The 16,916-nt window shown below is 44.7% G+C and overlaps 1 protein-coding gene and 1 non-coding gene across 2 annotated transcripts; one reads left to right on the plus strand and one right to left on the minus strand.

Annotated features, from left to right (window-relative positions):
- The first annotated feature begins 67 nt into the window (after positions 1 to 67).
- Positions 68 to 8,269, plus strand: COX6B1 (cytochrome c oxidase subunit 6B1). The gene is made up of 4 exons (XM_007470999.1): positions 68 to 133; positions 1,891 to 2,007; positions 3,178 to 3,278; positions 8,081 to 8,269. Exons 2-4 carry the CDS (start codon positions 1,902 to 1,904, stop codon positions 8,132 to 8,134), a joined length of 261 nt encoding a protein of 86 aa, XP_007471061.1. The 5' UTR covers positions 68 to 133; positions 1,891 to 1,901; the 3' UTR covers positions 8,135 to 8,269.
- A 432-nt stretch (positions 8,270 to 8,701) lies between these two features.
- On the minus strand, positions 8,702 to 8,774 carry TRNAE-UUC (transfer RNA glutamic acid (anticodon UUC)). Its single transcript has one exon. It is a non-coding gene; the product is annotated as a tRNA-Glu (tRNA).
- Between the last annotated feature and the right edge of the window lie 8,142 nt (positions 8,775 to 16,916).

Consider the following 16,916-nt stretch of genomic DNA (forward strand, 5'->3'; position numbering starts at 1 on the left):
TAGCCGTGCGGAAGACTGCTCAGTGAGGTGCCTCGTCCCGCTTCCTGCCGGTCTTCGTTCCGCTTCCGGTCCGACGCTGGCGTCATTGCTAAGGGTCACATTGAGCTTCCAGGGACTTCAGGAGCATCTTTAGGTGAGTGTGGGGGCCTCGGGGGCCCTGGAACCCCAGCCTGGGGAACTGTGGAGCCCGACCCTTGCTTCCCGGAGAACGAGATAAGGTTTCCGGCCGGCGGCGGCCGACCTCCAGGAGCCCTGGGGTGCTGTTCAGTTAGTAATCGTAGCTGACGATTATTTAGTTCTTCGATGCCAGGAACATTCCAAGCGATTTATATTGCTTCATGTAATCCTCCCTCCAGCCCAATGAGATAGGGCCTGCGATTATCCCTTTTTTGACTGGCAGGCAACTGAGGATCAGATATTCTGCAGTTTAGCCAGCGACCAGGACTGCAGTTCTCTTAGTCACCAGGCCGCAGGCGTCCCTCCCCCCACGACCCCCGACCCCCCAGGCTTGCCTAGGCCGCAGCCTGGCTTCCTGGTGTCTGGTCCCTCCTCTCCCTTGGACGTTGGAGGGGCTGCAGCGTCGTCCGCAGTCCACCCTCACTCCCGAAAGCGGGTGGAGATCGCTTCCAAAACAACTCTTCCGACCGCGTCTGTGTCCCAGCGGCTGGTGTTCACGTCACCCCGCTCCCGGAAAGACTCTCCTCCGGTGCCCCAGATCCTTACCGCTACCCTGGGTCGCTTGAATTTATTACTGGTCTGCTTACTTCTGTGTAACCCCATGACTCCTCGAATAATCTGATAGAGGCAGTTTCGCTCGGATTCCCTGATGAAAACTGTGTCACCTCATAAGAGAGATTATAGCACAGGTTTTTAACCCTGGGTCCACAGAATCTGTAGAATTCAAGGGGTGCTAGTACTTGAATGGGGGGAAATTTACATCTGTACTTCTGCTAGTTTCTAATTAAAATGTAGCATTTCCTTCAGTTAAGAATGGAGGCAATAGCCCTAGTAGTATTGGCATCATCTGTGACTTCGTCAGCGATCAAAATCATAGGTCATCTTACAGACCATTATGGTTGCAGATTTCACAACATATCATTTTCAGGCATGATTATTTTGAAATTGTGGTAGCTAATAAATCCTCAGCTACAAGTAACTGGTTTTCTTTGTGATCCTATGCAATTTTTAAATGCATTCCTAAGTTTTTATTTATTTATTTTCTTTTTGGCTGTGTCGGGTCTTAGTTGCGGCACGTGGGATCTTCGTTGAGGTGCGCAGGCTTCTCTAGTTGTGGCGTGCTGGCTTAGTTGCCCCCGGGGCAGGTGGGATCTTAGTTCCCCGACCAGGGATCGAACCCCCGTCCTCTGCATTGGAAGGCGGATTCTTAACCACTGGACCACCAGGGAAGTCCCCTTCAAATGCATTTAAACATATTCTGAGAAAGGGTTCATTAGACCCCTGAGGAGTTCATGGCATCAGTAGACATTAAGAACCTCTGCAGTGTAGGTTAAGTTAGTGATACTCCACCACATGTGTGCTGAATGACCTTGGGAAGTCGCTTAAACACCCTGTCTCTTGTCTGTGAAGCAGTGATAGTAACAGTTTCTGCCTTTTAGAGTGACTGTAGGAATAAAGCTTCCTTGCTTATAGTAAGCACTCAGTGAATGTCAGCTGGTGTTATGTTGGGACAAATAAAGCCTGATTTTACCAAGGAGTTGACTCCCCCAGATACCCTGCTGTGACTTGCACCCTTAATGTGTTCTTGCCCTGCCTTCACCTCTGTGTGTACTGAGAGGGAGGGGCGTTGGCTTGTTGCTCACCGGGCCTGGTTGGACTGACAGCCCCTTGCCAGCCCCAGAACCCCTGCCAGCACCCATTCTCTGCCTCCAGGAGTCAGCACTATGGCAGAGGACATCAAGACCAAAGTCAAGAGCTACCAGACTGCTCCTTTTGACAGCCGCTTCCCCAACCAGAACCAGACGAGGAACTGCTGGCAGAACTACCTGGGTGAGCAGGACATGGGGGGGCAGAGGGCGCAGGGCACAGTGTTGACCTTCCCCTGGCTGCACACCTCAAGTCGCTTGCCTCTTGGCTCCTCGCAGGGGACCTATGCATCCCAGCCCTCTTCTCTTTCATTCTGATATCTGACCTCGCAGGGCCTGTGCCCCTCATCACCACCTGTGCTTAAGATCTGGCCCAGGGTCACAAACTTTGGTTCCCCCAGTGATTTTTTTTCGCCCCAAGATGTGTGTGTGTGTATTTATGGAATGTGACATACATACAGGAAGTACATAAAACATAATGTACAGCTAAATGAATAATTCTAAAGTGCATCCCCCATGTAACTATAATCTGGATAGAAAACTAGATACTGCCAGCCCTCTGGGTTCCCATGCCTACTGCACGCCCTGTCTTGAAAACAACACTCTACTCTTCCCAGGAGAGATGTAACCCCACAGACTTAGGGCAGTCGCACTTTGGTTTTATCACCGCTGTGAGGTTTGCCTCTTTGTGATCTTTATAAATACTGTATGTGTTGTCTTATGTTTGGATGTCTTCATTCAACAGTTTTGAAGGTTCATCCATGCTGTGGCATGTGTTTTGCTCATTTTTATTGCTGTACAGTTTCCCACATTTTATTCATGGACACTTGCATTGTTTCCAGTTTGGGGCTCTTATGAATGGTGCTGCTATAAACATGCTTATAAATGTAATTTGATGTCCATGTGAATGCTTTTCTCTCTAGGGAGTGTGTCCAGGAGTGTAATACTTGGAGTAATTTTTGAATTAATTTCCTACTATTAAAAACCAGATTATCCCCCTCCTGTCTTCCTCTCCAGGATGCCAGCATCTTAGCATCGAGACCACTGTCCCCTTCCCCTGCCCTGGTTCTGGACTTCCATAATCCCCACACACACCTCTCAGGTTGCCTTATCATTCCTGACCCCAGAATTTTCAAGTAGAACTGTCGTTCTTTAGGGGTTGCAAAATCAGCTTAGTGAGGTGTGTCTAGCCCTTTTGAGTACTACACTTGTAAGGGTATGCTTTCTTTGTGAAACTTGGGAGTAGGGGGGATTTGTGTAACTGGTTGTGAAGTAAAAACGATTTCTGTGAGTTTTGATCAAAAATGTGTTCCAGCCCTTGGTCTGGGCTGACCCTGATCCCCATTCTTCACAGACTTCCACCGCTGTGAGAAGGCAATGACTGCTAAAGGGGGTGACGTCTCTGTGTGTGAATGGTACCGGCGTGTGTACAAGTCCCTCTGCCCCATATCCTGGGTATGTGCCTCCTCCTGGGGCCCTTGGGGTGCTGAGGTGGGGGTGGGGTCCTAGCAGAGGGGTGTGTGATGACTTCATGGGAGCTCATTTGTGAGAGGCAAAGGGAGGACAAGGCATCACACTGGCCGTGGATGTGGCCTTTTCTTCTTCCTAGAATCACCTCCCTTTCCTCCTTTCGCCGGTTCTCTCAACCAGCCAGGCTCTCAGCCAAGGCAACCAGATCTGTCTCACCCAGACACTCTACAAGTAAATGCCCTGTCCCTGTGGAGCTCACCATCTTTTGGAATCCTGTCCTTTTTTCATATGAGCATTTCCAAATATACATAAAATTAGAGAGAATAATTCAGTGACCCCTCAAATATACCCATCACCCAAACTGAATAGTTTCAGAAATTTCCTCCATTTCCTTTTCCTTTTCCTTTTCCTCTTTCCTTTGCTGAAGTATTTTGAAGCAAATCCCAGACATGTCATTTCACCCCTACCTACTTCCGCATGCATTTCTAAAAAACAGGGATGCAATAAGGCAGACCTTTTAGGCCTGATCTGACCAGACCCGTTGTTACTATTTAATATTCTGCCATACCCTCTTTTTTAAAATAAAATATTACTTTATTGCGTCAAGTCAAAGACGCCATCGACTACAAGAAACACTGAGAGATGTTTAAATCTTTTTTTTTTAAATGCCAGAAATGGATGTAATAAGCATGCTATTTTCAGAGATGTTAAAATGAAAAAAATCATGTCTTAAAATATATTATTACAAAATTAATAGTTCTCATTTTAAAAAATAAAACAGTACAGTACAGTACTGAGCAGTACAGTAAAATGAAAAGTAGACGTCAACTTTCGCTCCCCGGTCCCCCTCCCCTGAGGTAACTACTGTTAACCGATTCATCTTTCTCTATATACATTTATCATACATAAGCCTGTGGAACTTTCTGTGTATGCATGGGTCATACTATATAGTCTGTTCTGTGACTTGCTTTGACTTATCAGTGTGTCTTGAGCCTTTTTTATGACAGTGCGTATAGATTTACCTCATTCATTTTTGTTTTTTTCTTTTCTTTTTTAAAATTTTTTGGCTGCTGCACAGCATGTGAGATCTTAGTTCCCCAACCAGGGATCGAACCTGTGCTCCCTGCAGTGGAAGTGCGGAGTCTCAACCACTGGACCGCCAGGGAATTCCTTACCTTACAAATGCTTTTATTTAACTGGTCCCCTTTGATGGAGATTGTGTTATAATTTTGATGTACATCTTTGGAACTTGTTTCTTGAGAACAGATTGCCTTAATGCACTCTTCCTCAGCTTGCTTGGTTTGCCTCCCACCTCTGTGGCCACACTTTCAAGTGTCTGAGTACCCTCTCCCCTCCCAGGATTTCTCCTTGTCCCTGAGTGATCTTGGGTACCATGACATCATGATCCCATAATATCCGCCCTCCAGCCTCAGGGCCTGCATTAGGTGAGTGCTGGACAGTGTGCTAGGAAACACGCTTCCAGTCCCGGTGCTGCCCCACACCCCAGCCTTTGGGACCTGGGCCTGCCCTTACCTGGGGAGCATTAGATTCTGTGGTTCCTCCCCTCGGGTGCCTGCTGTCTCTGCCTTCTGAGGGCTGGATGTGAACACACCCTCTATACCCAGCAGCCCTGGCTTCTTTATTCTAGAAATTTGGTGAAGTAAAAATAAGTGTTTTGTTATTGCTGTTGTTCGTTTTTGTTTTTTTATAAGCAATATAACCACTTCACAGAAACTTAAGAAATAGAGGAAGGGGCAAAAAATTGTTTCTCATCCTCCTGACCTGGCTGATAATAGTGTAACATCTTCCAGGTGTTTCCTGTGTATTTTTAAAAATTAGTCTCTAATCCCAGTATGTGTATTTGGGGAGGAGTGGGGCTGGGAGTCCAGCACTTATCCTATATGAGCATTTAAAACATTTTTTCCAATCATCTTTTCTTTTTCTTTCTTTCTTTTTTTTTTTCCCACATTGCGAGGCTTTCAGGATCTCAGTTCCCTGACCAGGGATTGAACCCGGGCCACAGCAGTGAAAGCCCTGAATCCTAACCCCTAGGCCACCAAGGAACTCCCTTTTATTTTCCCATTTTAAAAAATCTTTAGTTTCTTCATAAAAAATACAGTAAACCTTCAAAGTGAAACTTTTATAATGTAGAAAGTGAAAAACTCCTAAGTCACCCCCTTCTGAGTCCAAAGTTGACTTCCCTTAGAAATTTGGTGTAAATCTTCCACTTCCTTTTCTGTGTGCTAATGTGTGAGTAGGTGTTGGTGTATGTTTATGTACTTTTTCTTTTTAATTTATTTTATTTATTTATCTTTGGCTGCGTTGGGTCTTCGTTGCTGCGCGTGGGCTTTCTCTAGTTGCAGCGAGCGGGGGCTACTCTTCATTGTGATGCACGGGCTTCTCATTGCAGTGGCTTCCCTTGTTGCGGAGCATGAGCTCTAGGCACACAGACTCAGTAGTTGTGGCTCATGGGCTCTAGAGCACAGGCTCAGTAGTTGTGGCGCATGGGCTTAGTTGCTCCACGGCATGTGGGATCTTCCCGGACCAGGGATCAAACCCATGTCCCCTGCATTGGCAGGCGGATTCTTAACCACTGCGCCACCAGGGAAGTCCCTATGTACTTTTTAAATATAGATCTGGATCATACTGTAGATACTGTTTATCCTTGGCTTTTTTACTTGCATTGTTTACCTATTTTCATGTCAGTACAACCTGCTCAATTATTGGGTAGCCATTGTCTTTAATAGTTAAAAAATAATCCCTTCCCCTTTAGCTGGACTCAGTCATTTTTCAGTATTTTAAATGATACTGCAGTGTACAATTCCACTGCAGGAAATGTTTTGCCTTCTATTTGAATGGTTTCCTTAGTTTCCTTTCCATGAAGTGGGATTATTGGACAAAGACTAATTTGCCAAAGGATCAGACCAGCCTGATCCTTTAACTTAAAAGGGATGGGGAGTGGAAGATAGTACTAAGTGTTGGTGGTTCTATAGATTGGTCCAATCACTTTTTTAAAAATTTATTTATTATTTATTTTTGGTTGCATTGGGTCTTTGTTGCTGTGCGCGGGCTTTCTCTAGTTGTGGCAAGCGGGGGCTACTCTTCGTTGCAGCGCGTAGGCTTCTCATTGCAGTGGCTTCTCTTATTGTGGAGCACAGGCTCTAGGTGCGTGGGCTTCAGTAGTTGTGGCATGTGGGCTCAGTAGTTGTGGCTGGCCCACTCCAGAGCGCAGGCTCAGTAGTTGTGGCGCACGGGCTTTGCTGCTCCGCGGCATGTGGGATCTTCCTGGACCAGGGCTCAAACCTGTATCCCCTGCACTGGCAGGTGGGTTCTTAACCACTGCGCCACCAGGGAAGCCCAGGTCCAATCACTGTTAAGGTCAATCCTGAGACAGGATCTTTCAAAATGAAAAAAATCATACTCTAGATGTGGCAGTTTCACATCTACACATCCTATAAAAATGTTTGTATACAAGGACAGCCATTGCAGAGTTGTTTGTAATGGGGAATGTTCAGAAACAAGTTATATATGATGGTATATTCATCTTGATCTATGTGACAGAATACAGAAAGATCTCTAAGACTCATGGAAAAAGCAAGTTGCAGGACAATCTGTATAGTATGGGGGAAAAAATCTGTATAGTACGGCCCAATTTAAGTAAAGAGTATTTGTGATTTGTGGTGTATGTGTGTAAATAAAACAGGCACTTGCTATGGGCCGGCTACTTTGTAAGTGCTTTATATCATATAAGGGCAAACATGCTAAAAAAAAAAAAAAAAAAAAAAAAGGAACTATGTATTCATTAGCTTCTGTCATCTATTGGTCGGTGGTGGGCCCATGGCATTATTGACCCTCTTACTTCTGGGTTGCAATGTGGTAGTACCAATATTCCCCTTGGTGTATTGCACCTGGCATAAGAGAAGTCTTGGGATGGAAAGCAAGAGGTGTGTGATGGAGGTTATCAGTATCTCATTTTACAAAATTGGAAACTGAGGCCCTGAAAGGTTGAGTAATTTGCATGAGGAAATTACAGCTAGGAAGCGATGGAGCAGGGATTCAGATTGCCTTCCTTATCCATGCATTTATCCATTGCCTCTAATGTATAGCATGTAAATGTGAATGTGTGTGTGTATATATAAAAATAAATGTGCTCTGACTGCCTGTAGGAGGGTCCACAAGTTGCAGAGTGTTACTTCGGGAGAGTGTTAACAGTTCGATATGGGCCTGTCCATCGTTTTGTATATATATGCATACATCTGTGAGCAATAGTAGGATCACACTCTGTAGCCAGTTTGGACCTTTTTGCACTTGATTTTGCATTTGATCATTAGAGGTGCATTCGTGCTGGAGCATGGATAGCCTCTTTTTTTTTCCACAGCTGCCCAGTATTCCTTCTTTCTTCTGTTCTGACAGGCATCATTGAGGGTTGACTCTGGGGTTCCTGAAGCAGGGCCTGGTCACATTTTTGAAGGTGTTTACACACATCTCCCCACAGACAGCTCTGCAGTGAGTCTGCCTGTTATTATTCCTCCACCACCACCCCACCCCCCGCCCCACCCCTTGTCCCCTCAGTGGGTCAGTTCATGTCAGCTCATTCAGGACAGTGATTCTTGTCCTTCTGGGTCACTACTGGTTCCCCGGCTCCTGGAACAGTTGCCAGTACTGGCACATAGCAGGTCCTGGGGTTACTTGTTGACTGAACAGGTAGGCAGAGTGGGGAAGACAAAGAAATTACCCATCTGGTTTCCCTGTGGAGGAAGGGAGTAACACTGCCTGTCTTTCCACAGGTGTCAGCCTGGGACGACCGCCGGGCAGAAGGCACGTTTCCTGGGAAGATCTGAACTGGCTCCACCCCACCTTCTCTGTCCTCCGTCCTTCTCCCCAGGGTGGTGAAGGGGGACCTGGGTACATAGTGATCCCCACCCTGGGGTCCTGAATCATGGCTTAACTAATAATAAATGCTCGTTGGAAGAGTGTAAGGCTGTGTATGTGTAAAAGAGCTGGATGATGGGGCCAGAAGCTGGGGCGGAATCAGTACCTTGACAGTAAGAGAGACTGAATTCAGGGTGTTTTTTTTTTTCTTTTTTCTTTTAAAAAATTTTTCTTTTAATAAACTTTGACCACCTCTTCTTTACCAGACAATAGAGTGAGTGATTATACAAAATAACCTCATGTTCCTGTATGTGCTAAAATGTATCTGTATGTTCTCCTTTATTATCTGTATAATTTTTTAAAAACTTATGTTTTGAACCACATGCAAATAGTATAATAAAAACTCCTATGTACCCATCACCTAGCTTCAACAATTATCAACAAGTGAGCACCCCTCTCCCTCTAGGTTATTTTATTTTATTTTATTTTTACTTATTTATTTATTTGGCCACGCCACGTGGCTTGTGGAATCTTAGTTCCCCAACCAGGGATTGAACCTGAGCCCTCGGCAGTGAAAGTGCTGAGTCCTAACCACTGGACCACCAAGGAATTACCCCTCTAGGTAATTTTAAAGCAAATACTGGAGATCATATTTTATCCAGAAATAAGTAAGTATATATATCTCTTCAAGATACAGGTTTCAACTTCTTAGAGGGACAAGTGGCGTTCAGCCACCCGAGATTGAGCAATAACAGGTCTGTGATGCCCTTAGATGTCCGGGGCTGCACGCGCGCTACACTGACTGGCTCAGCGTGTGCCTACCCTACGCCGGCAGGCGCGGGTAACCTGTTGAATCCCATTCGTAATGGGGATCGGGGATTGCAATTATTCCCCATGAACGAGGAATTCCCAGTAAGTGCGGGTCATAATCTTGCGTTGATTAAGTCCCTGCCCTTTGTACACACCGCCCGTCGCTACTACCGATTGGATGGTTTTAATTTTAATTTATTAAAAGAAATTTTAAAAAAAGATACAGGTTTACTTTTAAACATAATCATATAATTACATCTAAAAGTTAATACATTCTTAATATCATCTAATAAGCAGTCTTCTGTGCAATGTGTAATTTCTCCCTATTTTCTAGGCCTCCTCTTAATCATGTTGGTCGTGGTGACAATTGGAAGTCATTTAAGTAGGCCAAGTTAAGAAATGTTCTTTCTTGATGTCCCCAAAGGAATTGCCACACAATAACAGTACAAAATATCATCCACCGCAAACTTGTCAACAGGGAACTCCTGACACAGTGTGACCAGCTAGGGTACCATGTTGTGGCCAAATTGGTGTTTCCTCAAGACCACTCAGATGGTTGTGTAACAAACTTATCTGAAGTATGTTCAGAAGAGCAGAGAGATGATGATTCTTGTATTGAGGGAAGATGGCCCTAGGGAGGGCTCTTCTGAAATGGCCGCCCATGGGGAGGGGCGCTGTAGAAAGGAGCCTAGTGCATGCTTAGGGGCTTTGAGGGACTGCAGAAGCTTCTGGCATGTGTCAGGAGTAGGAAAGAAACATGGTGAAAATTTCAAATGAAACAGGAAGTCCAGTGAAAAGATACAGGACTTCCTTTGACCCCAGTCACCCAGTCCTGCCCAGAGGCTGCCACCATTAGCAGTTACAGAGATAGCCTGTACATCTAGAAGCATTTATCTTGTCTATTTGATTTGATAAGGATTTGATATGGTTCTCCCATTTCCTCTTTGCTCTCCCACTGCTCGTTTGCTCATGCAGTTTCTCCCACGCTGACCTCTTCATTGTGACAGGAACCCTGTGAGCCAATGAGAAGGTCAACGCATCAGGCTCGCTCCAGCCTCAAGGCCTGTGCAGCTGCTGCTTGCTCTGTCTGCGAGGCTTAGCCACACAGCTCACTCCCTCCTTTGTTAAGCTCTTCCCCAGATACAACTTAGTGTGCCCTTCCCTGGCCACTTGACCTACCAATTCGACTCCACACACGCACTTTGCAGCCCTCACCCCTTTGGTTTCTTAAGTATTTACACATATTCCTGTATTTTATTGATTCATCCTTGATAATTGTCCCCCTACCACAAGAATGTAATTTCTGTGAGGACAGGGATTTTTAAAATATATATATATATATATATATTCCCTCTTTTATCATTTTATTATGAAAATTTTCAAGCATACAGAAAAAGTGGACAAATAGTACAATAATTGCCCTTATACCCACCACCTAGTTTTAACAATTGTTACTATTATGTCATATCTACTTTGTATATGTGTACATGTAATTTTCTCCTGAATCATTTAAAAGTGCTTTCCAAACATGCTGATAACTTCACTCATAAGTACTTAAGCACGTATCTTTCAAAAATGCCATGTTTCTTCACTACAGTTGTCACTCCTAAGAAAAACTAACACGAATTGCCTAACATCTCATATTCATATTTCCCAAATCATACTCCAAAATCTTTTTTCTGTTGTTGTTGTTTTTTTTAAATTTAGTTTATTTTTTATTTATTTATTTTTGGCTGTGTTGGGTCTTCGTTGCTGCGCGTGGGCTTTCTCTAGTTACGGTGAGCGGGGACTACTCTTCATTGTGGTGCGCGGGCTTCTCGTTGCAGTGGCTTCTCTTGTTGCGGAGCGCAGGCTCTAGGCGCGTGGGCTTCAGTAGTTGTGGGTCGCAGGCCCTAGAGTGCAGGCTCAGTAGTTGTGGTGCACGGGCTTAGTTGCTCTGTGGCATATGGGATCTTCCCGGACCAGGGATCGAACCCTTGTCCCCTGCATCGGCAGGTGGATTCTTAACCACTGCGTCACCAGGGAAGTCCTGTTGTTTATTTTTTATACCAGGATCCAATCAAGGTTCACCTGCATTTGATCTCTAGGTCTAGTAGTTTTTTTCGGTTCTAGAATAGCCCCACCCCCGCCCCACCCACTCTTGTAAGAGTGGAATTTTTTAAGAGGCCAGGGCAGCTGTCTTGTAAAATGTTCCCTATTCTGGATCTGTCCGATTGTTTCCTCATGGTGTCATTTAGCTTTTTCCACCATCTGTAGTTCTTATAAACTGGAAGTTAGCTCTAAAGGCTTGATTAGATACAGATTAACTATTTTTTGCAAGAATCCTTCCTGTGTGTATCTTCCTTATTGCTTCCCATCAGGAGGTACCTGATGCCAGGTTGCCCCATTAGTGGGGGCCACTAGCCGTCTCCTCTGGAAATATCTGGCAGATGACCTCTGGGATGATACTATGGGGAATGGTTCCACCATGACAACCTTGCACATCTCCACATGAGCCACGTAAGCAGTACTTAGTTGTGGTCTGACCCAAACCACAGCAGAACTGGTGATTCCTCCTGAAACAAAAGGAGATAAGCAGTGTTGCAAAGAGCTGCCGTGAGGCATTTTCTCACCCACCTCCTTCTCTTGCAGAGACGGCTTCAACACCATTTCTCACCCAGCTCCCTTGTTTCAGTTGATTACAGGACTTTCTACCTCACTCCTCCTTAGGGTATAGCTGCAGGCTGTAAAACTACTCTGAAGCTACCCCACTGGACACCTTACCTGTCTTATTGCAGATCTTCCAGCAACTCAATAAGCCATGTATGATTATGACCCCTATTTTGTAAGTGAGGAAGCTGGGGCTTCTATTCCCCTGCCAGTCCATGTGGCTGTGGGTTTCCCTTTAGTGTATCTGTATAGGAGAGGGTTCAGTGCAGAAAACAGAAACCTTTCAAGGCATATTAAGTAGAAAGGGATTTAATAGGAGAAATTTGGTACAATAAATCCATGTGATGATATGAATTTGGATATAGTATACCCCCATCATGTTCAACTCAGCATAACCCCACATAGAAAGAACATACCTCCACACAATAAAGGCCATATATGGCAAGCCCATTGTTAACGTCATACTGAATGATGAAAGGTTGAAAGCTTTTCCTCTAAGATCAGAAACAAGACAAGGGTGCTCACTCTCACCACTCCTATTAACATAGTACTGAAAGTCCCAGCCAAAGCAATTATGCAAGAAAAAGAAAGAAAAGTCATTCAAATCAGAAAGGAAGAAGTAAAATGGTCTCTGTTTGAACGTGATTTGATCTTGTATGTAGAAAATCCTAAAGACTCCACCAGAAAAGTGTTAGAACTGATAAACAAATTCAGTAAAGTTGCTAACTTCAAATCACTTACAAATACTATCCTTGTACACCCCCATTTTATATTTTTGATGTCACAATTAACATCTCTTTATATTGTGTGTCCATTAACAAATTATTTTAGCTATTGTTAATTTTGATACTTTTGTCCTTTCATCTTCATATTAGAGTTAAGTGATTAACACACCACTATATTATAGTATTAGAGTATTTGACTATATGCTTACCTTTACCAGTGTGTTTTATATTTTCATCTTTTCATGTTACTAGTTAGCATCCTTTCATTTCAGCTTGTAGAACTCCTTTCAGCATTTCTTGTAAGGCAGTTCTAGTGATGATAAATTCCCTCACCTTTTGTTTGTTTGAAAAGTCTTTATCTCTCCTTCATTTCCGAAGGACAACTTTTCCAGGTAAGTATTCTTGGTTGGCAGTTTTCTCTTTCAGCACTTTGAATATATTATCTTACTCTCCCCTGGCCTGTAAGGTTTCTGCTGAGAAATCCACTGATAGCCTTATGAGAGTTTCTTTGTAGGTAATGATATTTTTTCTTGCTGCTTTTAACATCCTGCCTTTGTTTTTCATTTTAGACAGTTTTATTGTGTCTGGGAGACGTTTTGTGTGTGTGTGTGTGTGTTTTAGTTGAAATTTTTGAGGAGGGACGTCCCTGGTGGCGCAGTGATTAAGAATCTGCCTGCCAATGCAGCAGACACGGGTTCGATCCCTGGTCCTGGAAAATCCCACATGCCGCGGAGCAACTAAGCCCGTGCGCCACAACTACTGAAGTCCGCGCGCCTAGAGCCTGTGCTCTGCAACAAGAGAAGCCACCACAATGAGAAGCCCGCGCACCGCAACGAAGAGTAGCCCCCACTCGCCGCAACTAGAGAAAGCCGAGCACAGCAACGAAGACCCAACGCAGCCAAAAAGATTAAAAAAATAAACTGTACTGGAATAAAGTATTTTTTAAACATTGGGGGGAAGCTTATGAGATTAATGAATTTGAATGTCCAAATCGCTCTTCAGATCTGCGAAGTTCTCAGCCATTTTTTCTTTTAATAAGCTTTCTCCCCCTTTCTCCGTCCCTTCTCCTTCTGGGACTCCAGTAATGCATAATTTATTTCTCTTAATGGTATCCGATAGTTCACACAGGCTTTCTTCACTCGTTTTCATTCATTTTTCTTCGTTCTCTTCTGTCTGGAAATTTCAATTGAACTTTCTTCTACTTCACAGATTCTTTCTTCTTGATCAAAGCTATGTTGACACTTTCTACTCCATTTTTCAGTTTACTCATTGTATTTTTCAGCTCCAGAACTTCTGTTTGGTTCTCTTATAATTTCTGTGTCTCTGTTAAACTTCTCATTTTCTGTATTGTTTTCTTGATTTCATTGAATTGTCTTTTCGTGTTTTCTTGTAGCTCAAGAAAAGCTTCCCTAAAACAATTATTTAAAATTCCATGTCAGGAAAACCACAGATCTCCATTTCACTGGGGTTGGTTACTGGAAAATTACTGTGTTCCTTTGGTGGTGTCATGTTTCCTTGATTTTTCATGTTCCTTGAAGTCTTGCATTGCTTCCTTTGCTTTTGAAGGATTGGTCACCTCCTTCAGTCTTACTGACTGGCTTCAGATGAGCAATACCTTCCGTCAGCCCTGGTAGGGATTCTGAGGCTTTCTCAGGACTTTTCTATGGATACACCTGCTCCATCGTTTCTTGTTCCCTCTTGAGGGGGAATTCTTAAGACTGTATGCCTTCTATCAATCCTGCAAAGCCAGACTGAAAGCTGACAACCTCCTGTTTGCTCTCCCTAGGACTGTGCTGAATGCCCAAGTTCATGTGCTTTCTCCTAATCCCCCAGAGTTGGCTGACTTTCTGCATGTGCTCAGTAGCCATCTGCAGAGGCTCACTCTCACAGCCCCTCAAGGGTGTGCACAGGGAGCTGGTCATGAGGTGGGACTGTGTGTGGATGAGGCACGCAGAGCACTGGAGGTGCTGTGGGCCAGCTGTGGGGGAACCACAGGCGAGGCACCCCCAGTGGCTCAAGCGCAGTCTTCCTACTGTCTGTGATGTGGTTACTAGGATCCGAGTCCCTTTGATGCTTTCTGAGAGCCATGGCTGCTATTCTCCCTGCCACTCCCTGCTCCACCACCCGCACCCCCCGCCAAGTTATGCAAAACTCAGTATTCCTCTTCAGAGCATCGAATCTTGGATTTTTAATTTCCCCCAGCAGTGTGCTGGAACTTCTCTGCTGGATACCCAGACTTCTCATCTGTGAGTGATTTTCAAAATCACTTTTGGGGGACGATGGTAGAAAAACTTATTTCACCATTTTGATAACATCACTCTCTCAACTTTTACAAAGGTACAAAAATATGCAGGAAAAATCAGTCATTTCTTCTCCTCTAGCCACAATGAGGTGACTGCCATCACTGGTTTCTTGTGTGTCCTTCCAAAGATAGTTTATACATTTGCAAGCAGATCCTCCCTCCTATCTGCCTACCCAACATAGTAGCCTGCTGTTCCTGGTGTTCTGAACCTTGCTTTTCTCCATTAATAATAGTATTTGGAAATCATTCCTTGTCAATCTGATATTCTTGAACTTTTTCAGATTGTACAAGTAATGCATGAATATGTTTTCTTCTTTTTTCTTTTTCTTTTCTTTTCTTTCTTTTTTTTGACCACACCATGTGGCTTGTGGGATCTTAGTTCCCCGACCAGGGATTAAACCCAGACCCTTGGCAGTGAAAGCGAGGAGTCCTAACCACTGGACTGCCAGGGAATTCCCTGAATACGTTTTCTTGGCTTAAAAAAAAGGAAAATATTCCAGCAGAGTCAGTATCACCCAGAGAGGCCGTATGGTGTAATGTAGTGGTTAAGGGGTAGGCACTAGAGCTAGACTGTCTCAGTTCAAATGCAGGCTCTACCACTTACTAGCTCTGAGGCCTTGGGCAAATTACTTGACCTCTCTGTGTCACGGTTTTCTCATCTGTAAAATGAAGTTATCGAGGGTGGGTGCTGAGGAAAGGATACAAGAACCCTCGTGAACTGTCGGTTGGAGTGTGGAACGGGATGGCCTTTGTGGAAAGCAAACTGCCACATACATATCCAGGACCCAGCAATTCTGCTCCCTAAGAAAGAGACACACAAGTCTCTACCGGGCCAAGCATGAGGGGGTTCATTGCAGCATTATTACCAGTGGGAGTAGTGTGGTGAGGGAGTTGGAAGTAGCCTGACTGCCCTCTCTGGGGAGGAGACAGTAAACTGTGGAGGATGCACACTAGAGGGGCCCCAAGCAACTCTCAGACACCATGGACTCAATGTGCCTGGAGTCACATGGACAAACCTTAATAAAACTGTGGTGCTCAGCAAGAAAAGTAAGAATAGGATGAGCTATTTAACACAATCATGGGTATGTCAATTAGAAAAGACATGAGCAGGAAATACTGGTATCCATTTTGCAAGAACCCACTCGACCAAAAAAGATATATATGAGAATATTAGAATGTTTGCCAGTGGGGGGAGGGGGCACCGAAAGAGACTAGGATATGGAGATATGAGGAAATACATGAAATTTAAATCAAGAGGGCCTCTCTGGTGGCACAGTGGTTAAGAATCCGCCTGCCAGTGCAGGGGACACAGGTTTGAGCCCTGCTCCAGGTAGACTCCACATGCCGCGGAGCAACTAAGCCCGCGAGCCGCAACTACTGAAGCCCGTGTGCCTAGAGCCCGTGCTCCGCAACAAGAGAAGCCACCGCAATGAGAAGCCTGCGCGCCGCAACAAAGAGTAGCCCCCGCTCGCCGCAACTAGAGAAAAGCCCGCGTGCAGCAACAAAGACCCAATGCAGCCAAAAATAAAATTAATTAATTAAAAAAAAAGACCATTCGCTTAAATAAAAACTTTAAATCAAGAAGTATCTTGTGGGGGATAATGAACTATAAACTGAGGGTGTGGGATTAACGCAATCCAGGACACCTGTGATCTGAAAAGGAAGACAAGGGAAGGGTGTGGAGGAGGATGAGTCCCAGATTTATTTATCTGTCTATCTATTTATTTATTTATTTTTGGCTGTGTTGGGTCTTCATTGCTGTGCGCGTGCTTTCCCTAGTTGCAGTGAGCTGGGGCTACTCTTTGTTGCACTGCGCGGCCTTCTCGTTGCAGTGGCTTTTCTTGTTGCGGAGCACAGGCTCTAGGCACGCAGGCTTCAGTAGTTGTGGCACACGGGCTTAGTTGCTCCGTGGCATGTGGGATCTTCCCAGACCAGGGGATCAAACCGATGTCCCCTGCATTGGTAGGAGGATTCTTAACCACCTCTCCACCCGGGAAGTCCGAGTCCCAAATTTAGTAGTGAAGTTGTCTCTGGGGCGGGATCAGGTGGCTTCAAATGCCATCTGCAATGTATGCACCTTAAGAAAACAATCTGCAGTGAATACAGAAAATACTTAGATTTGACAAGGCTGGGATGCAAGGATGTAGGTGTAGGTTACATTATCCCTACGTTTTCTTGTATAGTTGAAATTTTTTTTTTTTTTTTTTGCGGTACGCGGGCCTCTCACCGTTGTGGCCTCTCCCATTGCGGAGCACAGGCTCCGGA

Source organism: Lipotes vexillifer, unplaced genomic scaffold (genome assembly GCF_000442215.2).
Source record: "Lipotes vexillifer unplaced genomic scaffold, Lipotes_vexillifer_v1.1 scaffold182, whole genome shotgun sequence".
Classification (NCBI taxonomy): Eukaryota; Metazoa; Chordata; class Mammalia; order Artiodactyla; family Lipotidae; genus Lipotes; species Lipotes vexillifer.

Excerpts from the sequence above, each read along its gene's own strand:
- COX6B1 (XM_007470999.1), top strand. The coding sequence starts at position 1,902 with ATGGCAGAGGACATCAAGACCAAAGTCAAGAGCTACCAGACTGCTCCT. Across the intron at positions 2,008-3,177 it reads CTGCTGGCAGAACTACCTGG|ACTTCCACCGCTGTGAGAAG; the intron begins GTGAGCAGGACA and ends CATTCTTCACAG. Across the intron at positions 3,279-8,080 it reads CCCTCTGCCCCATATCCTGG|GTGTCAGCCTGGGACGACCG; the intron begins GTATGTGCCTCC and ends GTCTTTCCACAG.